Raw genomic sequence first — 25,664 nt, forward strand, 5'->3', positions numbered from 1 at the left:
TTTGGAAATTGTTGCAAATACAACATAATGGGCTACAGAGGGAAATTACAAATCTTGCAAATGATGCAAGATTTGAAGCGGCTTAAGTGTCATTAGAGATGCAAGGACAGTGACCAGTGAAATCTTGGCAAACATTCCAATTAATCAAGAGAGAAAAAAATTGACCAGAGGATGACAGGATAGATGTTTCCGCAGAAAAAGTTTTGCATAAGAAAGGATTAAGAAAGACGCCACCTAGAGAAATGGATGATACCTTGGAATATTTTTTCCTAAAAAGGACCTTCTCGGGACGCCTGGGTGGCTCAGTTGGTTAAGCGGCTGCCTTCGGCTCGGGTCATGATCCCGGAGTCCTGGGATCAAGTCCCGCATCGGGCTCCTTCCTCCGTGGGGAGCCTGCTTCTCCCTCTGCCTCTGCTGCCACTCTGCCTGCCTGTGCACTCTCACTTTCTCTCTCTCTCTGGCAAATAAATAAATAAAATCTTAAAAAAAAAAAAAAAAGGACCCTCTCTTTGTAAAGGTGCTTGTAAGGTCAAATGGGAATATCTATCAACATGCCAAAACAAACAAAAAGAAAATCATACAAAATTCTTTCACTGTCGTCTCTAAGAATTAGCACGTAATTATAGGCATAACATCAATTTTGGCAAACACATGATAAAATAAACTTACTATTAATTTTAACTTTCCTTATTTTTCAACTGAACCTTTTTATTTTCCCAAATAAAAACAATAAAATGTTGGTTCCAGTTTCAGGTAGTTTTCTTCTAATACCAACTAGTCTGAAACCTTCCATACGTTAATCAATTTTGAATGTCCTATTTGATATACCAAGCTCCCTTGTGGTAACTGCAACACTGCCTGCCATTCACTGTAACTTTGTAACAAGTGTCCCAAAAAGGCAAATTTTACACTCTTCTTTTTAAAAATTTCTTGTCTGATACTACCTTTTTTCCTTTTGTCAAATTCTCATAAGTGCCTTTTAGATTTTACATTAGTATTTATACTAATTATTAATAGAAGCTCACAATTTGTGAGAATTTGCTGTGTGAAGCACTTACCAAGTACTGTTATATTTAATTTGGCTAAAAACTCTGGTAAAGTATCACTATTATTCCTACTTATAATTGAGAAAAACTGAGAAGCTGACAAGCTAAGAAACTTATCCTATATTACATAACCGCTAAAGGACCAACCTAGCTCATGTACTTCTAAAGACAAAGTCTGCTTCACAATAGCACAGTTGACCCTTGATCAATGCAGGGGTTGGGAGTGGTGACTCCCTGTGCAGTGGAAAATCCATATATAATTTTTGACTCCTCAAACACTTCCTAAGAGCCTAATGTTGACTGAAAGCCTTACCGATGACATAAATGGCTGACTGGAATACATTTTGTATGTTGTCTGTCTTATACACTATATTCTTCTAATAAAGCAAACTAAAGAAAATGGTATTAAGAAAATCATAAGAGAAAATACATTTACAGCACTGTACTGTATTTATTAAAAAATCTGCATAAAAGTGGACCTGTCCAGTACAAAGCTGTGTTGTTCTAGGGTCGACAGTATTTTACCATTTTGGAACTCACTCTTTTTTTAAACAAAAATGAACAAATAGATTCAGAAGCTATTTAGTAATTTTTCCTGAGGCCTTTCCTATGCTGAATGTCTAAATTTCTTAAATGAAAGACTTCAAACTTATAAAAGTTCAAATAAAGTATAAAACCAACAGCTAGATCACACTGACAATATGAAAGTAAACACCAAATGCCTTACCAAGCATCTAAGTGAGACCTCAGAAAGCTAAATTTAAATGCTACTGAAATGGGTCATTTGGAAGAAGCCTCAAAATAACATCAACCCATAAGGCAAAAAGGTCATTAACTCAAATTTAAAATACTAAAAAGTGGGAGCTTTAAATTTATCTTCCCAAAGGATAGAATAGATACCTTATTCAAACTTTTACTCTCTAATTTCTCCTACCCACTTAATAGAGTAAAAACGCACAAAATACTAATTTTGGGGTGGTCCATATCACATCTCAGAGTAAGTTTTCTGACTCATACCTGTGAAAAGGTTCATCTTATTTATCAAACTGTCTTTGCTTTCTGCCCCACCCCAAATTGGCTTCCTTAAGGCCCAGCAATGCCAAAGCAAGTACAGTTGAAGCTATGGCCCCCTGCAACTTCTGATTCAATGGATCACATTAAGAGAATAGTTCCTTGCGGCACTTGACCAGCCTGGATTGTCCTTAAGCCTTTTTCCTTGCCCAGTCCTGCCCTGCTATGGGCACACCATCTCTCCAAGCTTCCATATGATGAGCCATCATAAACCTCTCCACTTCTTTCAGGGCAAAGCATCACTGAGACACATAAAGGTTAAAAATCCAGACAGACTGGGTACCTGGGTGGCTCAGTTGGTTAAGCATCTGCCTTCAGCTCAGGTTATGATCTCAGATTCCTGGGATCCTGGAGTCCTCAAGCCCTGCATTAGGCTCCCTGATCTTCAGGGAGCCTGCTTCTCCCTCTCCCTTTGCCTCTCCCTCCACTGGTATTTCTCTCTTGTGGTCCCTCACTCTCTCTCAAATAAATAAAGTCTTAAAAAAAAAAAAAAAAGGAAAAAAAAACCCATACAGAAATGGTAAAAAGTTCCAGTATTCATGAGGTTAAAATGACTCGTCTCCAAATACGGTAATTTAGGCCCATCTACGTGTGCATTAAGTTTTACATATGTGCTTGACAGAGTCAAGTCTTAGCTGTAATTAGGGCCAGTGAAATATCACCCTAAACACTGAGGTCATAAAAGGAAACCTCTGACCATTGGCAAATCTCTCAGTGACAGAGCAGGCAACAAACATATCAGAAAGTCAGCTAGACCACTAAAGGCATTCACATTTCAATTTTTTTAAAACACCACGCTGATGGCCCTCTATGACTCTTGCTCTAAGGGGATGCACACAGCTGAGATTAGAGAAAGGACATTTAATGAAAGTGCAGTATTCCCCAGCAGAAAAAAAATGCAAATATCAGACTTATAGGTAGGAGGCAGGAAAGTTTGATTATTCTACAATTAAAAATAGATATATACCCAGAAAAGGGTGAACTAAATCTTGATAGAGCATCTGAAGGTTGATAAAGGCAAACAGGAGAAATGTGAGGCAAAAAGTCCATAAGGTAATTCCCAGTGGGAAAGATTTTCAAACTGTGGATGCCAGGGAGGATGTTGTCATCATGGCCTTTACTGGAGCAAAGAAAGGGCACATCCAAGGTGCCGGGCTCATAAAGTCATGAGGCTAGAGAAGACCAAGGGTTTTTTATTCTGAGATGTTTATCCATCTGCCATTTAATAGGGAACATGGTAAAATGACACACACTCCTGCCTTGTAATACCAACCACTAAGTCACTTCATCTTCCTAGGCCTCAGTTACCTCAGCTATTAAGAAAGGGAGGTGAACCAGATGATTTCTGAGATCCTGCCCAGCTTTTAAAAAAAGATCATGTCTGTGAAAAAATGCTTGCAGGCTTCTACGTTCAGTAACCCACTCCTTTCTAATATGCCACTTTCCCTTCGTGTATTCTGAAACAACTATGACAGCTACACTAACTCTATAAATTACACAATTACTGGCTTGCAGTAACAGAGTATTTCTTATTATTTCTGTGATGATGGGGATCATGGCACCTATGGAGATAACAGAAATGAAGCACAAAATGAAGATCAATCTTTAACATATTCCTCATAGCAAAGACAAGACACTGTTTCTGCCCTTTTCCTCCCACACTACTAGACTGATTTAAGACAGAAGAAGAAGAAGGCCAGATCAAGCACAGCTTACACAGGAGGAAGTTCAGACTGGAAGTATATCTGCACCACTATGGTCTGTGTGGTCTAGAGGGAAGCACAGTGGGCTAGATCTGGATTCCAGACTGACCACTTTCGGTCACCATGTAAATCTGGACAAGTTATCTCGCTTTTCCTAAATCTGCTTTCTATTTATAAACAGTAATAATTTCATATGTTTCTTCTACCTCAGAAATGTGCTAAGTACAGAAATAAGTGTGTGAAAATTTTGATTTCTAGGGAGGAAAATGTATTATAGGTGGTAATGGAGCATGTTAATGAAAGCACTGATTTCACACTTTTTTAAAACTCACTTTATAATTAGATCAAAGCAAGCGGGACAGAGAATCACTCAACCAGAGCCAAAAACTGGGTCAAGTAGAAGCAATGAAGCCCATGACAGTGCAGCGCAGATGCATGAAGCCTCAGTCTCCCCAGTGAACTGACCTCGGCTAGACTAGGCTTGAGAGGCACAGGCCTGGCTTATAGACTCCTGGTTGGGGAACAATAACATTTTCCATCTACCTGCATTTTTTTCATTTCTCCCTCCCTCCCTTCTCTTCCCCCTTTCCTGTGCTCCTTCCTTCCACACACTGAAAAATTTTGGACATGGCCCTCAAGCTGCTTCTAAACCTAGTTATTTAAGCAAATGACTAAAGTTTCATAGTCAATAAATGTGACTAAGGGAGCATATGTTCTCTCCAGGTGTCAAGGTCTTTGCTCACAGCATTGTCACTGGCCATTCTCGAAGAGAATTGGGCAGGGAGGCAGAGAAAAAAGGGCAGGGCTGCCCAGGCACTAACAGGTAGGTATGCTAGCCAATCAAGGGGCCGATCCCATCTCTTTCTTAAGTTTTCTCTTGTATATATTTGTCCTTCTCTCTCAAGCTTCCTTTGTTTCTTCAACTGGCAAGGAAGGAGGGAGAGCTATGTACTGAGTGCTGAACATAGTAAATATTTTTCATTTACTATCTCATTAAGACTAAATATTTATTTCTAACGAAAATAATCCTGTAATAGGGTACAAAGACAGATGAGTAGAGGCCAAAGGACCAGTTAGGGAAAGATAACAAGGGAAAGATGAAGAGGGGCTAAACTGAGATAAACTATATTACAAATGTTTCTATATGGAAAGACATTTCTATTCTGAAATATTATATTTGGAATATTTTGGAATAAAAGTTAGGTTCTATCCAAGTGTAAATAAGGTAAAAAAAAAAAAAAAAAGATTTCTAACTATGGAATACAGCAACTTATGATGCCAAACCAGCTATTCTCCCACCCCCAAATTATAGACTGAATTATATGTATATCTATAACAATGGTAAGAATTACAGCTTTACTTTTTAAGTGTGTCTCTATCCCAAGCATTGTGCTAGGCACTTTATGAACATCTAAGGCCCCAGTAACAAGGAAGGCATTATTACACCTACTTTTAAAAGGAAGAAAACGAAAACTCTGGAAAGCTAACTAATATATCCAGGGTCACATAAGCAGTAAGGGATAAAGGCAGGACCCAAACACTGGTCTGTCTGCCTCCATAGTCTGTGCTTATTAGATTATGCTATGCTGTCTCCATGTTTATCTTTTTAAGTTTTTGCTTGCATTCCTTTTTACTTCTAGGAATGCTGATTGAGGGGAAAAGGAAGCAAGAGGAAGAGCACCAGCATGGGGGGGAGGGGCACACAAGGCATGTAAGAAGGAAGAAGAGAAAACCACAGCATTTCTCATACCATGGTCCTTGCTTTAGAAGGAAATAGAAACTACAGCTGTTGCACTGAATTAATATGTTTACTTTATATTCCTTGCTATTGCTATGAAGACAGACACTAAGAGGGAGCTATTGCCTCTGAGGGACCCAAGTGCAGCACCATCCATTGCTTAGCCCCTCTGACCACGGGAAGGGCTGACTGGGATGCCCATGGCCAGCACTGACTGCTCATGTTGGGCAAGCTGGGTCTCTCTCTCTCCTTGGCCTGTAGGTGCCACATCTCTGCAGCCTGTTCACATCTCCTGATCCCCGTCTTCTTCTTCTCGTCCCCCCCCGCCTTATTCTGATGACCACAATCCAAGCAAAGAGCAGTACGGATGGGACTCACTCATCTGGATTACATTAGCTGCTTGTATTATACTATTTACATTTATGAAATATGGTATCGCGAGACCACATTCAGTAAAACTTTTCCTTAAAAATAGTTTTATTCTTTAATCCACTTTTTATTGGTTAGAAGCAAGACAAAGTGGATCATATATTTAAAAGCAGAGGAAGAAAAAAGACATATCATTCTAGAAATGTCTAGCAAGCAAATACCCCAAGAATATTTATCCAAGTGGTTACCCTGGTATATCTGAGGGGAAATGTGAAAGCAATTTTCTTGGCTATCATCACTTTAATATGAAATGCAAACCCCAAATACAACCTCAGGCACATTCCTTTAATTTGTGAAAAGTAGTCGTGTTTAGGGAGCACAGACAAAGCTCTTACCTGGCATAACCATGGTCTGCGGAGCCGCTGCATCCGTACTTAAGCAGAGACGTCCACCTTTGGCTAATCTATCACAGAGCAAGGCGATGTGTTTCTTCAATCGGCTTGTATCTTTGGGTATGTTCAGCTGGCTGCTGAGGCTCAAAGCCTGCTCCTTTGAACTCTTTGATAAGCAAGTCTTTAAGAGGTGGGAAATGGCAGCATCCACGGTTTCTTCCCAGCCCTGAAAGCAAAAACTAATGTTGAATTTATGCAAAGACAACAAATGAGCAAAGTAGGCACTTTACGGCTAAACAGTTATAAGATGGAGTGTTTATGTCCCAGTGTTGGGGGCCTGTTGAGAATTTGGTTTCTAGAATATTTCCTACCAGTCTGGTTTTTGAATTCTAGCTCTGTTGGCTCTTTGATCTTGAGCAAGTTACTTAATTTCTCTTAGCCTCATCCTTATCTATAAATGAGGATACTAAGAGTCTAAAGCTCCAAAGGCTTTATACCAGCTCATTAAATGAGATGGTATATGAAAATCATTTAGTCCTGTGCCAGACATAAGGCATAAATAAGAATAACACTAATAATCTCAGGTATAGGTATATTTGATGATCTGGATCCTAAAGCTGCCAGGATTATAGTTCATTTTGCTTCATCTTTCTACTGAAGGAGAACTGGCCAGCACAAAGAGGACCTTTGGAGATCTTGGGGGAAACTGGAATGAAAGGAAAACCCTAGTGTCTCTCTCAGCTACTAGACCCACAGTCTTAGGGTTGCAGGTGGAAACCAGAGGAGTTTATTTCAAGAGGAATTTTTGAGACACAATCCTATCTAGTCCATTTCACTGTCCAGGTGACCAAAAAATGACACACAGTGAAGAAGTGGGCCATAGACTCCATTTTTGCTGGGACTAGGATGGTTGTGCTATAGCGCAGACCTCGAGAAGTACAATGCCACCTCAGCACCATGAAGGCTGCAATCCTAGTAATACCAATGCTGGGTGAGGACCGTGTCATAGAGGGTACCAGCACCAGCAGGACTGGCACAAGGAGGCACTGCACTCAGATGGGTTCAGATAATAATAGAGCAAGAAGCAGGAGGAGTCAGCTCATGAGCTCCCATTGGGCATTGCCAGGGAGTCTTGGAGATAGCTGGGTAAGATTTTCATAGAGGTCTGGAGGTCCTAAGACGCACAATAGGCAAGGCTAAGTGAAATTGTGGTATTGTTACCAATGCCATTTGCACCCAGAGATTGGTAAAACCTAGAGCACCACAGGTATGACAATCAAAATGAAACTATAAAGGAAAACACTGAATGAATTTATTTTTATAGAATGCTATAGAACATATAGCATCTATAGAACATATAGAATGCTTATATACCCCTTATATAAGAGGTAAGAAACCTGAGACTCAGATGGAACCCCTGGGAAGCCTACTGTTAGCACTGCTCCATCCTCAACCTTAACCGGTAAGCCACCTTTCAAATACCCAAACTGGATTAGGTTACTTCTCACCCTGTGCTGTAGTGACGGCTGCATGTTTGGTTTCCCCACGAGAATGCCTGAAGTTCTCCGCACCCCTAGCACTATGCTTGATAAATAGAGGGTGATCAAGAAATGTTTTAGCCGGACAGAGAGATTGTTAAGGCACAGAACTAAGTTGGGAGGACTTTGGAGTCCAGTCTTGTGGGATTTTCCTAGGACCTTGTTTGCAATAGCAACCATCTGCATAGGCATGGTTGTCTTCACAGTCCAAAATGACTACTTTTGGAGGCAGTTCACTCCTTTCAGCAACATGTGTAACCTTCAGAAAGCTATTTTTATAGTGAACCAAAACATGCTCCATTGGCCCTGAGTCTACCCTCCAGAGCCATGCACAATAAATCTAACCTCTCTTCTACATGATAGTCCTTTATATCTATGAAGACAGCAATTCTGTACCCTCTCCTCCAGAATAAATAGCCTCAGTTCCTCCAGCTCTTCCCTATATAAACATGGTTTCAAGTTTTCTCTCCATCCTGACAACTTGTATTTGAATGAGTTCCAATTTTAAATACTTAAGAATTTATACAGCTAACTAGAGAAGCCCAAACTGACCCCCAAGACACCAGGTTGGGGTTGGAAGTGCAGGGTAGGAAACAGCCATCCCTCCCATTTACTGTGAATTCTCCCTGCCAGCCTGGAATTTGGTTGCCTCTGATCTCTTGGCAGCTGCCTCAACTCTTGATTCACAATGAGCGACCAGATGACTAAACTCTGGACCTTTTCCATACTCACCACATCTTCCTTCTGCACCTATGGAGTTGGTTCTTTACACTTAAGTGCAAATTCCATGTATGTCCACTGGAGAACTTCCCGCTAATTGCCAAACTTAAGGGTTTTTACCCTACTGAGCCTTTATAGATACTACTGGCCAAATTAGGATACAAATTAATTACAGTGATCTTGAAAATTCTTTCAAAAGATGTCAAATCCTTTCAAAAGATGTGAAAACGCCCCTGGGGATAGAGTATTATGCCTCCATCAGAAAGGATAAATACCCAACTTTTATAGCAACATGGACGGGACTGGAAGAGATTATGCTGAGTGAAATAAGTCAAGCAGAGAGAGTCAATTATCATATGGTTTCACTTATTTGTGGAGCATAACAAATAGCATGGAGGACATGGGGACTTAGAGTGGAGAAGGGAGTTGGGGGAAATTGGAAGGGGAGGTGAACCATGAGAGACTATGGACTCTGAAAAACAATCTGAGGGTTTTGAAGGGACGGGGGGTGGGAGGTTGGGGTACCAGGTGGTGGGTATTATAGAGGGCACGGATTGCATGGAGCACGGGGTGTGGTGCAAAAATAATGAATACTGTTATGCTGGAAATTAAAAATAAATAAATAAATAAATAAATAAATAAAAATACAAAAAAAAAAAAAAAAAGATGTGAAAACGCTTCCCACCCCAAACCACTGAAGAATAATAAACCATTAGTTACCATAAAGACATCACTACACAACCACCCAAATCTAAACTAGACCACTACCTAAAACTGAATTTGTATTTCAAGATAATGGGTTTAAGACAAAATAATAAACCAGGTGAACCAGAGAATATATTTTCAAGTTGCTTTTGGAGCCACTGACAAAGAACTCTGGAGTATTAAAAGGTAAGATCTTTGCATATAATTTGGCATTTGTGGGGGCTGTGGTCATTGCAGCATTAAAACAGTTCCTACTGTTTTATAGACTATTTGTCTAAGCAAACTACTATTTCAATAAGTAGATTACAGTAGCATATTAGATAATTTAAGTTGATATGGCATTTAGTTAACATAGAGATACTATGAATTTCCTCTCTTACTGCCAACTTGCAGATCAAGTAAAAAACCATGTCATGTTTAGGTAGTTGGCATGGATATTTCTTTAATATAATGAGGCATAATGCCAATACTTCAGAAGAATTGCTACTAAAATACAGGACTATTATCTAGAAGGACTATATTGCTAAGTAAGCTCAAAATGATAATAGAGGGTATGAAGGAGAGCACATATTGCATGGAGCACTGGGTGTTATATGTAAACTATGAATCCTGGAAAACGACATCAGGAACACTGAAAAGAAATTTTTTAAAAAGAAAGAAAATTTCAGAAAAACAATAAAAAAACTCTTCAAAATGAAAAAAAAAAAACCAATGATGTACTGTATGGTGACTAACATAACAATAAAAAAGGAATGTTTATGAGACAAATGAAGAGACTTTGAAATGGGAGTTTTTAAATAAAAATGCAATGTGATAATTTGCTGATCAAACACATAGCATACTTACCTCATGAGATGTGAGACAAAAATATGTGGAAATGCAGAATCTTCAAATGTGAGAAGCACCTTAAAGGTAAGCTATATTAACCTTTTTTTTTTTTCTGGTGTTTGAATCCACCACCTTTATTTATAGCTCTCAAATTAACAAATTTAATGTTCAGTTTTAATGTCTACAAACACACACACACACACACACACACACACAATGCACACACCTAACCTTTATCCTTTATAGCTGAGTATCAATTGTACTAATAATTTTGCCTCTTCTCTTGTAAGAGTGGAATAAAAATCTTAATTTTGGGGAAATTGTGCTAGAAGTAGCTGGAAGGGGAGAAAATACAAAGCATATGTACTTCATTAAGAACTGATTTTAGTTTTCAAATCCTAGCTATCCCATGTGTGGCTTTTAGAAAACAACAGCAGGTAGTAAGTAAATAAAATGTAAATAAATTTAAGGGGCACCAGGGTGGCTCAGTAGGTTAAGCATCTGCCTTTGGCTCAGGTCCTTGTCTCAGGGTCCTGGGATTGTCCTTCCCACCCCTGTAAGACTCTCTGCTCAGTGGGGAGTTGGCTTCATTCTCTCCCTCTGTGCCACCCCACCCCCCACTCATGCTTAGGCTCTCTCTCTCTCTCTCTCTAAAATAAATAAATAAAATCTTTTAAAAATTAAAAAAAAATAAATTTAAATGTACATGTTACTCTGTTTTTATCTTCTTTAAAACCTCTGTCAGTATTAGAAATTGATTTATTTCTAATAAATCAATTTTTTTTTTTTTTTTTTTTTGGTGCTTACTTCCTCTAGTTTAGTATTGATAATTAGGGTTTTCTTTTGCTCCCAAGGTCTTGGCTCAACCCTATGCAGTAACTTTACTTTTGTCTTAGTCCTTGCTACCTGAGCCCCTACACTGGGAGCCTGCTTCTGTCACTACTTGATGGACTGGGGCTGCCTTGGTCCTACCAAATGCCCTCTAAGGAACTGGGCCCAACAGGTGTGCCCCTGCTGCTTGACTTGTCTACTGCCAGCCTGCCTGCTGCATGCTTCCCCCAACAAGATTTTCCAGTCCTTAGTGTTCACATTTCACCATGCTGGTCCCCGATGCCTCTCTGTACCAGTGTGACATCCCATTTCCATGAGCCAGCTTTTTAAATTCAAGGCATTGGCCTCTCTGATCTGTTTCTCCTCCTGACTAAAGTCAGTCCACTGAGCTATGCTTTCTGCTAACCAGAGAGCAGGCACCCATGGCTGAGTTTTTGACTTCTGCTCTACCTGCCCTGCTACTCTGCACTGGTCACTATGCCTAAATAACCGCATGAGAAAGTGGCTTATGAGAAACAGTGAGAAGCAGCAAGTTTGACCACATTTGTAAAGTTACTTTCCTAGTGTATCAACCAAAGTAACCCAAGGGAAAAAGTAAACCAGAAGAGTATTCTCAGAACACCTACGTATTAAGACAACTGAGTTGAAGACAGCTACCCCTAAGATATTAGGTTCTGACTTAACCTCATTTACCTCAACTGCCCCTTCACTGTATGATCTCAGATAAATCACTTAATTTCTGTGGGCTATGTGTGAGGTCTCCAAAGAACAGGAATAACACTATTTGCCATGCCAGTGTGAATGATAAGGCACTCTGAAATCTTAAGTAGAAGATACTATGAAAAAAAAGCACATATATTCAATCCTACTTTTTAAAAAATTAGAAAATACAAACACACCATTGAAATCCAATGTACAAAGTAACATCTTTAAATTGTTATTCAAATTATAAACGTTTGCAGATTTATGTTTATAATGGAAACACTACCACAACCTTAACTATAGTAGTATGGGCAGGGAGGGACACAAAATGGAGTTACTAACTGTGCACCTTGTCAGTTCTAAGGGAGAGAGGAAAGGTAAAAGAGGCTCTCTGTCTAAAGCAGTAAATGGAGACTATGTAGCCATTATCCAGGTTTCAGCTAAGGGGGGGAAAAACTATCAGAAATATCTTACATTATAAATTTGAAGTAAAATAACCTTTACAGCATATTCATTTATCTGAAAAATAAAACCGTATCAAAGAAGAATAAAATTCCTCCTGAACAGATGTAAAGGATTCACAATGAGAAGTCTTTGGTATTTATGATTGCTCCAGGAAGTCTTACGGTCATTAATACTTTGTATTACATAGTATCGTGTCATACTCAGCAAAAATAAGCTAAAAATAACCACAGGAAGGGTCACTGCAAACCCAAGTACAAATAAAACTTAGTGCTATTATTTGTAAATCATACATTTTAGAAGACAAAAGAATTTTTCAGGATTTATCTAGGTTCAGGATATTTCCGAAGAATAGACTGTGTTCAGTGAATCTTCCTCTCATGCAGAGGGCTCAACATGTTGAGCTATTTACCTTTGAAAAGTCCCTTTGAACTTAAAGCACAATAAAATTAATTTTTAAAAATGATACCAAGCTGAAGGGGATTAAAAGAACATATATGGTAATGAGAACAGAGTAATGTCTAGAATTGTTGGTTCACTATATTGTACACTAAAATTAATAGAATATTGTATATTAACTATACTGGAAATAAAATTCTAAAAAATAGGGGGAAATGACCAAAATATAAACATAAACCTTTAAGAATTAAAAAAAAGAATAACACCAAACTGTCTGGCCTCTATGGCAGTTTAATAAGTTTTAGATTTTTACACAACAATTTTTTATAAAATAAAGCTTTAAAAAATCACTTAAAATTTTTCAACCTATCACTAATAAAATGAAACACTTGACATTCATTCTTTTTAAATTTTACACTGAAGTGATTTATTGGATTTTTGGAGTTCTCTATTTCTTTGCCATGATTCAAAAGCTGTAGAAGTCTAATTCACATTTCAACCCAAAGTAGAACAGGGTACTGGGCTTATCAACACTGCTTTGTGAAAAATGAAGCACACTGCTTCCTAATGGATGACAATCTAAAAACTCTAGCAAACAGAAGACAAGTGACCTTCATAGAGTTTACCTGCAGTACAACCAGAAAGCCCGAGCTTGTTTCAAACCAATGTACTCTGATCCTGTTTTCTTAAGCTTATGTTTTGCATTCCATCTGTACTCCCATTCTGACCCCAATGTTATCTACAGTGGATTACTTGAATTATCATAAAACTTGATCCTGGATAGCCATATTCACTTTTTCTTTTTTAAAGATTTATTTTTTATTTATTTATTTATTTTTTTTGTTTAACAGACAGAGATCACAAGCAGGCAGAGAGGCAGGCAGAGAGAGAGAGAGGGGAGGAAGCAGGCTCCCTGCTGAGCAGAGAGCCCGATGCAGGGCTCGATCCTGGGATCATGGGATTATGACCTGAGCCAAAGGCAGAGGCTTTAACCCACTGAGCCACCCAAGCGCCCCAGCCATATTCATTTTTTTAAATGTTTTATTTATTTATTTGAGAGAGAGAGATACAGAGAGAGTATGAATGGAACATCTAGGGAGAGGGGACTCCCCGTTGAGCACGGAACCTGATGCGAGGTTGACGTAGGGCTCAATCCCAGTACCCCCCGATCATGATGGGAGCTGAAGTCGGACGTTTAGCCAATTGAGCCACCCAGGTGCTCCCAGGCATACTCAGTTTTAAAATAAAATATCAGTGATGTCCATTGGAGCCCACCTTCACTAAGCACTAATAATTGCTTCAGGAAAAGCTCCGGATCAACATGCACTATTCAGAAGCAAATTACAAAAAAAATTAAGACTGAAAAATCAAATTGATAATAAAGATTCCAGAGGAAAGCTACTTCTAGCAATGGTATTAGCTAATTTTGACTAATTATTCCACTGAAAATAACTAGAAACAAATATATAAAAATAATTTCTTTGAAGGTACAATAATAGGGGACAATAGAGGCCCAAGAAAATGAAACCCAAGAAGGTGAGTCCTGAGTTTGATGCTGCTTTTCCCACCAAGGTCATTAGCCTGCCTAACATGCATCACTAATCTTTCACTTTTTGCCATTTCAAACTAATGATTTATGCTTACTTATAATTTCCATGTAAGAGTCAGCACAGATCATGAAAATTGCATTGGCTTAGAAGTCAGAAGACCCAGGTTGAACTGTGGTACCTTCCCTTATGAACTGTTTGTCTCTAGGAAAATTATTTTAGTTGTCTGGATCTCAGTCTCCTCATCAGTTAAAAACCAGAAAATTAATTTCCTTTGCCAGATACTTGCAGATTTGAGACATATTTAGCAACTGTATATACTTAATTCCATGTTATCATTCTTAATTATAAGAGTTCTCTCTAAAAGGTTCCTTTTTCTGGGCTGGTTCCCACAAATAATAGCCCCAGAAATATTAGCAATGGCAGCAAAAAGAGTAAAAACCTCTTATGCCGAAAATTTTACAAATATTATTTTGAGTAATTCTTACTACTATCCTATGAAGGTAGGCATTGCAACTTCCGACTAAGGCTCTACATATAGAGTATTTCACCAGAAATGACAGTTACTAAAAGGAGGAGCTGTGATGGAATTCAGAGCTGTGTGGCCCTAAATCTCCTGTTTCTTATCTCCCCATGCTCTAGATTTTTGAAGAGAAATAACAGAACTTTACACAGCTCCATGTCAAAAATGAGGGACTTGCGAAGGGTGGAAATGGGAAGGAGAAATTCATGAATACAGGTTTCAGAGAAGAATTAAATTTGCTAACCTTTTCCTAACATTACATTGAAAATTAGTATCTGTCATATTAGCCAGTGAAAACACAAATAATATTTTCAGAGATCAGCCTGAGATCACACTGTAAACCACCACAACTGCTTAATATATGTAGTTACTTAGATGGGATGGCGTATATGTTTGTGTATTTGTTTGTTGATTTTAAGTGATAGAAGTTACTTTCATCCAAAGAAAATTAATGAAATTAAAAAATAGATCCTGACCACTATGCTACAGAGCACTTCTTTCCCATTTCATTATATGTCTTGTAATCTAGTGGCATCAGATCATCTTAGGCTCCTTTTACTAAACTGCGTTTTAGAAAATATCACATGAGGTCTTCTCCCAGAAAATTTATGGGCAAAATTAACATATTCACAGAACCAAAATTTAAATCAGCTTCTGGAGTCAAATGAATAATCTGCATATAATTAAATAAGATTTTACTCCAGATGATCTATGCCAGTTTAGATGGTCAAACTTTCAGAAGAATTCATCAAAGATTTAGTACCTGCAAAACTACTGAAATTAACACCTAGGGATGGTCTGAGGACACCATATCCCCTGAAAACATAACAATGGTCAGACTTGACTCTGATGAGTCTGAATTATAGTTGCTTGTTTCAGGGGCTCACTATTATGAATACTTGGAGCAGCCACTCCTATAATAAAATTGTAAGATACATGGGGTTACAGACTCCCTACATACCCACATATCTGATGGAGTCTGGGGAACCTTAACAAAGTCAGGACACAAGAAGGACTGTGTGAACAAAATAAAGGCATCAACTCCTCCCCTGATGATGCTGTGTTCTTAGCAATCTCAAAGAACAAGGAATGACCAAACTCAGGGAAATGTGTCCAAAAAAAAAAATGAAACCACTGATTTAAATGTGAAGGTGTAAGGGATCCTTTTCTTTCTGTTTTTCTCTCTCCCTTTAATTAGTTTGAATTCTTCAGAACCACCCAGTAGCTTCACTATTTTAAGATGTGACTACCTGCTTCTTTCTTGGTCAAGGCTACCAATGGATCTGAAACAGCTACAAGAAGGTCCACATACTAGGTTTCTATTTCTATTTTCTTTTAAACAGAATTCTGGAGAAGTAAGGAGATAAGGTATTTAGAATAATATCTGAAATTACTGAATGGCACATCATTCAATGTTAGTGTCATTTTTTACAGTGGTCAAGCTAAGGTAACAGAAATACAATAGCACAAATCTCAAAGTGCAATAGTAATTATTTATAATATGGTATGTTTATCCTTATATTGTTCCTAATTTTAAATGTATTTGTCCATTTAATAAAGCACTAATTTGAATCAATATAGTCATTCATTTATTTTATGAATATTTATTTAGAGTGGACTGATACAAGACATTACACTAAATATTGTGAGGTTAAAATCAGATATGCATTTTATCTTCAAGTAACTTTCGCTCAAGTAATAACATAAGAATATATACAAAAATATGATGAAGGAAACAAAATGTATTTGGAAAAAGGTTTAGGTAAAGTGCTTTTCAAATGATTTTGTTTTAGCCTCCTTCCTAAGAACATCAAGAAATACCTGCCAATAATTTATTCAAGATAGGTCTTTACACTTGTCTACATAATAAGGTAGTTCCTCATTAGTTTGGTGCAAAAATCAATATATTCATTGAGTTCATTCCAGTGCTATGTGAAATAAACCACAAGTCAATTAAATTTGTCCATTAAATTTTCTATTATAGAATCTAACACAGGGAGACATAAGACATATAGATGGCCAACAGACACATGAAAAGATGCTCGACATCACTGATCATCAAGGCAATATAAACCAAAGCTATAGTAAAATACCACCTCATACCTCTCAGAATGGCTAATATCAACAACACAAAAAACACCAGGTATAGGCAATGATGTGAAGGAAGTGGAACCCTCTTGCTCTGTTGATGGGAAGGAAAATTGGTGCAGCCACTCTGGAAAACAGCATGGATATTTCTCAAAAAGTTAAAAATAGAACTTCCGGGATGCCTGGATGGCTCAGTCAGTTAAGCGTCTGCCTTTAGCTCAGGTCATGATCCCAGGGTCCTGGGATCAAGTACTACATGAGGCCTTTTGCTCAGTGGGGGGTCTGCTTCTCTTCCTGCCTGTTCTGCCTGCTCTACCTGCTGCTCCCCATCCTTGTGCTCCCTCTCTCTCTCTGACAAATAAATAAATAAAATCTTTTAAAAAAATAGACCTCCCCTATGATACAGCAATCACAGTAATGGTATCTACCCAAAGAATATGAAAATAAAAATTTAAAGGGATACATGCACCTTGATGTTTATAGTAGCATTATCTATAATAATCTGGCTATGGACATAGCCAAACTGTTCACTGAGTGATGAATGGATAAAGAAGATGTGATACATTCAGCCATAAAAAGGAATGAAATCTTGCCATCTGCAACAACATGGATGGAGCTAAAGAATATTATACTAAGCAAAATAAGTCAGCCAGAGAAAGACAATGCCATACGATCTCACATATATGTGGAATTTAAGAAACAAAACAAATGAGCATAGGGGATAAAAAGAGTGAGGCAAACCAAGAAATGGACTCTTAACTATAGAGAACAAATTGATGATCACCAGAGGGGAGCTGGATGCAGGGATGGGTTAAATAGATGATGAGGTTATGGAGGCCACTTGTGGTGATGAGTACCAGGTGATGTATGGAAGTGATCAATCACTGTATTGTACACCTGAAACTAATATTACACTCTATGTTAACTAACTGGAATTTAATTTTAAAAAATTTTAAAAAGACTTCAGTAAGATTACCGGGTCAAAAGTTTCCCCATGGAATCAGATTGTTCATTTTTGTAAGTCCTCTAGTTTAGACTCAAATCTTGCCTGTATTTTCTGTGTGATCATGGGCATACTTCCTCATCTGTAAACTGGAACTAACAGTCCTGAGACAAGGCTGTGAATGCAAATAGTTTACCTGAGAGCTGACCCAAGAAGTAACAGTGGGTAGTGAGGAAGGGACTGGGAAGGGGGAGAAGCCAATACACTGTGCTGTCAAGCAATTAATGCTAAAGGCAACTGTGCAATCCTGCTGGACAGCTCTGGGAGGTAGTGTACCGTGGACTTGGTAAAGCACCTTGGACTTTCCTGGTTAGAGGGATGAGGAAGCTGGGGTATTAATCTACCAGTTCCTACTAGTCATTGACTGAATACAGTGGCTGTACAGCCTCTGCTAAACAGGAAGAGTACTCAGGCAAAAAGCTGCACATGTTCAAAAGGCAGAAATTCTCAGGAATGGTGGGAGGTGAAGAGATATGGGCAGATCACACATAGTATCTGCTCAATCCCCTACTTCAAAGACACATAGTGTGGATTAAATGGGGTAACATATATAGAGTCCTTGGTCAATACATAATACTTAATAATTCTCAATAAAAGTTAATTTTCTAACAATATTTTTTTATTTCTTTAAACTTTATTTTTTTTCAGTGCTCCAAGTTTCATTGTTTATGCATCACACGCCGTGCTCCATGCAGTATGTGCCCTCCTTAAAATCCACCACCAGGTTTACCCAACCTCCCAACCACCTCCCTTCCAAAACCGACAGTTGTTTCTCAGAGTCCACAGTCTCTTATGGTTCATCTCCCCCTTCGATTTCCCCCAACTCCCTTCTCCTTTCCTTCTCCCAATTTCCTCCATGTTACTCCTTATGCTCCACAAGTAAGTGAAACCATATGATAATTGACTCACTCTGCTTGACTTCTTTCACTCAGCATAATTTCTTCCAGTCCCGTCCATGTTGCTACAAAAGTGGAGTATTCATCCTTTCTGATGGAGGCATAATACTCCACAGTATACATGGACCACATCTTCCTTATCCATTTGTCCGTTGAAGGGCATCTTGGCTCTTTCCACAGTTTGGTGACCATGGCCATTGCTGCTATGAACAGATGGCCCTTCTTTTCACTACATCTGTATCTTTGGGGTAAATACTCAGTAGTGCAATTGCAGGGTCATAGGGAAGCTCTATTTTTAATTTCTTAAGGAATCTCCACACTGTTCTCCAAACTGGCTGCACCAACTTGTATTTCCACCAACAGCATAAGAGGGTTCCCCTTTCTCCACATCCTCTCCTTGTCGTGTTCCTGATCTCAAAGGTTGCAGCCTTCCCATTGAGATCAGGAACACGACAAGGATGCCCACTCTCATCACTCTTGTTCAACATAGTATTAGAAGTCCTAGCAACAGCAATCAGACAACAAAGAGAAATAAAAGATGTCCAAATTGGCAATGAAGAAGTCAAACTCTCTCTCTTCGCAGATACGTGATACTTTATATGGAAAACCCAAAAGACTCCACCCCCAAACTACTAGAACTCATACAGCAATTCAGTAATGTGGCAGGATACAAAGTCAATGTACAGAAATCAGTTGCTTTCTTATACACTAACAATGAAAACACAGAAAGCAAAATGAGAGAATTAATTCCATTTACTATAGCACCAAGAACCATAAGATACCTGGGAATAAACCTAACCAAAGAGGTAAAGGATCTGTACTTGAAGAACTACAGAACACTCATCAAAGAAATCGAAGAAGACACAAAAAGATGGAAGACCATTCCATGCTCTTGGATTGGAAGAATAAACATTGTTAAAATGTCTATACTGCCTAGAGCAATCCATACTTTTAATGCCATTCCGATCAAAATTCCACCAGTATTTTTCAAAGAGCTGGAGCAAATAATCCTGAAATTTGTATGGAATCAGAAGAGACCCTGAATTGCTACGGAAATGTTGAAAAAGAAAAACAAAACTGGGGGCATCACGTTGCCTGATTTCAAGCTTTACTACAAAGCTGTGATCACCAAGACAGCATGGTACTGGCATAAAAACAGACACATAGACCAGTGCAACAGAGTAGAGAGCCCAGACATAGACCCTCAACTCTATGGTCAAATAGTTTTTGACAAAGCAGGAAAAAATATGCAGTGGAAAAAATACAGTCTTTTCAATAAATGATGCTGGGAAAATTGGACAGCTACATGTAGAAGAATGAAACTCGACCATTCTCTTACACTACACACAAAGATAAACTCAAAATGGATAAAAGACCTCAACGTAAGCCAGGAATCCATCAGAATGTTAGAGAAGAACATAGGCAGTAACCTCTTCGATATCAGCCACAGCAACTTCTTTCAAGATATGTCTCCAAAGGCAACGGAAACAAAAGCGAAGATGAACTTTTGGGACTTCATCAAGATCAAAAGCTTTTGCACAGCAAAGGAAACCATGAAGAAAACAAAGAGGCAACCCACGGAATAGGAGAAGATATTTGCAAATGACAGTACAGACAAACGGCTGATATCCAGGATCTATAAAGAACTTCTCAAACTCAACACACACAAAACAGATAATCATATCAAAAAATGGGCAGAAGACATGAACAGACACTTCTCCAATGAAGACATACAAATGGCTATCAGACACATGAAAAAATGTTCATCATCACTAGCCATCAGGGAGATTCAAATTAAAACCACATTGAGATACCACCTTACACCAGTTAGAATATCTTAGAATGGCCAAAACTAACATTATTTTGAACTGTAGGAAACAGGCCTATCTCTCTCTCTCACTATCACTCTCTCTCTCCCTCTCCTTCCTCTGTATGTATGTGTGATTCCTCTCCTTTTTTCTCTACAAAACAGGAATCCTCTAATTAGTGAAGTTTACAGGACTTGGTTCTGAAACTGCTGCAACCTATACAGAAACATTTATAACCCTGAATTATAATAAATGGGTTAGAATGCAACTGACCACTACCATTAAGCCACAGAAATTAGATTTTATTTCCAAGAAAGTGGAAACTCTCACTATTCTAAAGGCAAAAAGTGAAGCATATTCCTGTTAACAATTTCAGTTATTTCATCTGCATATTCATATTCACTGTGTTGGGAGAGAAGATCTGGGTTCTTGCAGTTTTCATAAATGACATATAGGGAAATTTAAACTCAGATTTCATGTTATGCAATCTGCCAGATTAAAAGTGTTAGCAATAGGTACTCAATCTTCATTACTTTTCACAGCTTATTTGTGGCTTTCTCTTAAAAAATCAGCAACTAATAAGTTTTTTTCCTATTTACGTGAAATCTGCTTCTGGTCAAGAATGTCTACTCCAAGATAGAAAGCCAAGGCCTTGCCTTTTTCAGTAACTTTCTTGACCCCAACTCAAACTATGCAGAGGTTTCCTCTTAATAAAAAATGACTATAATTATAATTTTTAGTCTGTACTTAAAATTACATTCCATCAATTCCAGGAATTTCTCCCCCCACATTTTAACATCTCTGAAATAGGGATGTATTTTATCTAACAACTGCTGGCTTCCAGGCTCCAATAATGCTAGCATTGTCAGTGTCTGTGTATGCACAATCTCTGTCCAAACTGGTCTTATATTGTCATTTCAACTGACATGTGTGCAATGCTCAGATGCTCAGACTCTCCTATTGAACTATCATTTAAGATATCTTTTTAAAATTATGCTATGACTTACTGAATAAAAAAGTTGAAATGGGGCAGTAGGAAATATAAATTTGAAATTACTGAAGCAAATATTCATGACAGAAGAATGACAACAATTCATATTATCTTGCAAAAGCAAAAGCTAAGTGCTTTCCAGGATGTAAGACAAGAAGATACAGATAGAAAAAATGTGTTGTATTTCCAATATAACTGAAGTAGGAGAAGTTACCAAATCCCTGGAATAGATGTGGTTTGATTAATTAATGTATTACATAGAACTATTGTTCAAGCAATAAACATCAATTTGCCTAAAATTTCCTGTTAACTCTAAATGGAAGCTACTCAGCTTTCAGCAATATATGATTCAACTGAGGGCAAAAAAAATAAGGCTTTGATCTTCATCAAAAAGAAAAGTATTTAAAATAGATATCAGAGGCTCTAAAAAAAATCAGGAGGGCATGCTCTTAAATGCTGCATCAACAATGCTCTTTGTGGCACAGAGGTCACACACACAGCACATAGGACTATGCTTTGTGGATAAACGTGGATAGCAATGACATTTAGAGTTTAAAGATGAGTTAAGAGAATCAAATTTTGAATGTGAAGAAGTGTCAAGAACACTTCAACCAATTTATGTTGCTTGATTCAGGCACAAGAGTAACAGATGATAAAATGTATGCTTTAATAAGTTTAAAAGAGCTCCTTCAATACTTATTAAAAACATTAAGTGACCAAAAATACTATGTCATAGTTTAATTGACAGTGTTTTTTTTTTCCTAAGAGTTCCATAAAATAATGCTGTGACTTACAGCACCTTATTGTTGAAAAACAGTAGTAGTACTAATAGCTAATAATTTTTAGGTGACTGTCATATGCCCGCCTCCACATTTACATACAGTATCTCAATTAGTCCTTACAGGAATCTGGAGAGGTATATAAAGGGTATCCTCATAACAATTGCATACCTTTGACAAGTAGTTCCCAAATGAGGTCACAGATATAATGCAACTTTTAAAGCACGGTTTAGTACTTCTGTACTTGTAGTAGTAAGTAGTAGTATTTTGGTCTTCCAGATGATATAGATAACTAACCATCAAAACCCTGAATCTGAAAATGATGATGGAGACACCCATGGGAGGCTCAGTCAGTGGTCTATTTCACTGAGACCAAACAAGCAAGGTAATTTTAAGTTACTTTGTGTGAAAAATAGAATTTGGATTATGTCTTCTTGAGGAAGAAAAAACCTTAGTATATATTTTTTTCATTAAATGTTTATTGTGCTTCAGTCAACCATTTGTAGTAGGCCACAGACAAACTTAAATTTGCAATAAAGAGAAATATAGTACAGGAAAGGATATAGCTGCAATGCAAAAAGAAACTTCATGTGCAACAGCTACTCAGATGCTGATGTGGCCCTGCTCCCAGCCTAAGTGTGGGAAAGGCAGTGAACCTCTGGTTCTAAACACCTCTGTCTGAACTGGCAGATTCCTCGCCCTGCACAAACTGTGTTTTCCATCAGACTCTGGGCATGCCTTCATGAGAAAAGGCATTGGAGAGCCAAGTTCTCTCACTTTCTTAATCCCATGTTCTTCCTCTGAACCATTTGTTTACTGGTTCAGTAGGATTATAAAGTGAGAGCAAGCTGAAATAAAATCTCAATGGTCATTCTCACCTCTCTTCAAAGCAGAGCCAATCCTTAGGGTCTGGTCTAGTTCACCACTGTATAGATAAGGAAACCAATGCTTAGTTCCATAATTTGCTTAAGGATGTAGAGCTAGTTAAGTATTTGCTCTAAAAAGGGTGGAGGCACGGATTTGAACCCCAGTCTGACACAATACCTATTCAAACCATAGTTTGTATTTTCTAACTATTAGCATTTAGGTTGCTTTAAGTATTTCATAATTATAAACATGGTACCAAATAGATTTTAGTTTACTACTTTTAGTGCATTAACTTAGATTACTGGTACCAAGTGTTGGATTTGTTTTGTGACCCTTCTTGTCCTAGAGATCTACAACCCTCTGGAAAGCCTACAGCAGAAAATATGTGGATATGTCTATTTTACTTAAGGTCTCTAGGCACTAGTTATTATCAAGTTTGACTAAATCAATATAGGTGAAGTGTACCTAATAATTGTTTTCACTTGCATATATTCATCACTGGTAAGATTAAAAATTTTTACTGGTTTGAACTACAGGACATGTGAATGAATATATGTATAAATATATACATGTGTGGTGGTCTGGCTATCGATCTATCTATATCGTTTACCATCCATGCACATCCATGCAGGAGAGATCAGATTTCTGATCTCTCTTTTGGGTTCTCTTACAGAACCCAAACATATTTGAGGTTGCTTACAAAAAACAGGGATGGTGAAAATGGAAGGAGAATACTTCCTTTTTTAATAAACCATACAGTTTTTTTAAGAGAATCTGCGATCGTGTGGAACACTATCGAAATAAATGGGGTATCAAGCAATCCCTAGATACTTATATCCAACTATATGCTTAATTTAAGCTTTAATTCTATGGGGATATAGAAGAATCTGTCCTTACATTTATTAGAATACAAGATAAGTGGGGTGCCTCTGTGGTGTGCCTCTGTGGTTAAGCAACCAACTCTTGGTTTCGGCTCAGGTGGCAATCTGATGATCATGAGATTGAGCCCTGCTTTGGGCTCCATGGAGTTGGCGTAAGATTCTCTCTCCCTCTCCATTTGCCCCTCCCCCCACTCATGTGTGCACTCTCTCCAAAATAAATAAATAAATCTTAAAAAAAAAAGAATACAAGATAAGCACACTGACCATTTCAGAATATATAATGAGAGCTAAGTTGTGTCATAGCACCAAGTGAAATTCACAAGGGGATGGAAGCCAGAATAAATGAGGAAAGAGAATTGATATGCCCTAAAAGAGGGTGGATAGAGGGGTAAAGAGAAGACACTATGCTAGGTGAAGAAAAAAAAAAAACACTATTAGCTGTGGCCTGATGCAAAGAAGCTGTGTACCTGTAGAAAGTCAGATTTCCCAGATGAAGTAGGAAAGCTGGGGAGTCACAGAAACTGATTTTGAGAAAGAAGATATGATGGTGCCAAGCAACTGAATGCCTGGCACTGGAGTCCAAACTGAACCAGGAGCAAAGAGAGCCACAGAAAGTATGTAAGTAGATGTGTGACAAGAGAGCAGTGGGCTGAGTCTAGCAGTGATATACAGGGCATACCAATGCAGAGACATGAGAAGAAAGGCTACTTCAAATGCCACCACAGAAAGCCAGGTAGAATAATGAGGATGCAATCCAAGGGGGTTTCTGAGAAACATATCCAAATGAAAAACAGCAGGCCAGAGTGACTGACTAAGCCTGGAGCTCTGTATATGGTTAGAGCACAGAAGGAGCACTGGTTTTAGAGGAAAGACAGCCCAATTTCTACATGTACCTTTCTAAAAGAATGCAATGTTCCAGACATCAAAATCATCGCTTTGCAATTGGTAGATTCAAAATAAGTTGGGTAAAGGTATTTTAAGGAAATCAAATTAATATAAATACATTTCTGGGGCTCCTGGGTGGGTCAGGCCATAATCTCAGGATCAAGGTCCTGGGATCGGGGCCCCCGCATTGTTGGGCTCCCTGCTCAGCCAGGAAATCTGCTTCTCCCTCTCCCTCTGCTGCTCCTCCTGCTTGTGTTCCCTATCTCTTTCTTACTCTTTCAACTAAATAAGTAAAGTCTTAAAAAAAAAATACACGTTTAGCCAGGAATCAAAACAGTGGGCATTATGAGAATGATGATGATCATTATTTTCCTCATTGTGGTTGACTGAATTTCACTTATTTATTTATATTTAAACCACATCCAGCTTCACAAAGGTTTGGGAGTGGCATACAGTGAGAGTGAAGCTTCAATTAATCAATTCTTTCTTTATTTATTTAGTATCTCTATTCTTGAATGGATAAATAATATTAAATGTATCCATTACTGTTTCATATATGCTATACTTAAGGGAAGTTTAAAAAATTACACATCACCCCTTGTATATTTTCTTCTACTTAGCTGCTATTTTGATGTATTCTAATTTTTAAAACAGCAAGCAAGTCATCAGAAAGGTTCTGAGATATGCTATACTCAACACTGGCGAAGTAGAAAACCATAACATTATAGAACACCAGTTGCATGTAACTAGCAACAACACAGAGTATGTGGCCATTATGAACATGAAACTAATTCTTTCATGTTTATCTAGTTGGCTAAAATCAAGGAGATTACCAAAATATTTACTTTCTCTACTATGTTCCCATATACAGCTTGTAATTGTGATGATACTT

General features: G+C 38.0%; 1 protein-coding gene across 3 annotated transcripts in view; it reads right to left on the reverse strand.

Moving 5' to 3' along the window:
• The window catches only part of BBS9 (Bardet-Biedl syndrome 9), a 446,163-nt gene that overhangs the window by 68,306 nt on the left and 352,193 nt on the right, over positions 1 to 25,664 (reverse strand). For all 3 annotated transcript variants that reach the window (XM_032305995.1, XM_032305996.1, XM_032305993.1), the window contains one exon: positions 6,323 to 6,545. In XM_032305995.1, the coding sequence (XP_032161886.1) occupies positions 6,323 to 6,545 (223 nt within the window). The remainder of the gene's footprint in view (positions 1 to 6,322; positions 6,546 to 25,664) is intronic.

The sequence above is a fragment of the Mustela erminea genome, chromosome 11 (genome assembly GCF_009829155.1).
Source record: "Mustela erminea isolate mMusErm1 chromosome 11, mMusErm1.Pri, whole genome shotgun sequence".
NCBI lineage: Eukaryota > Metazoa > Chordata > Mammalia > Carnivora > Mustelidae > Mustela > Mustela erminea.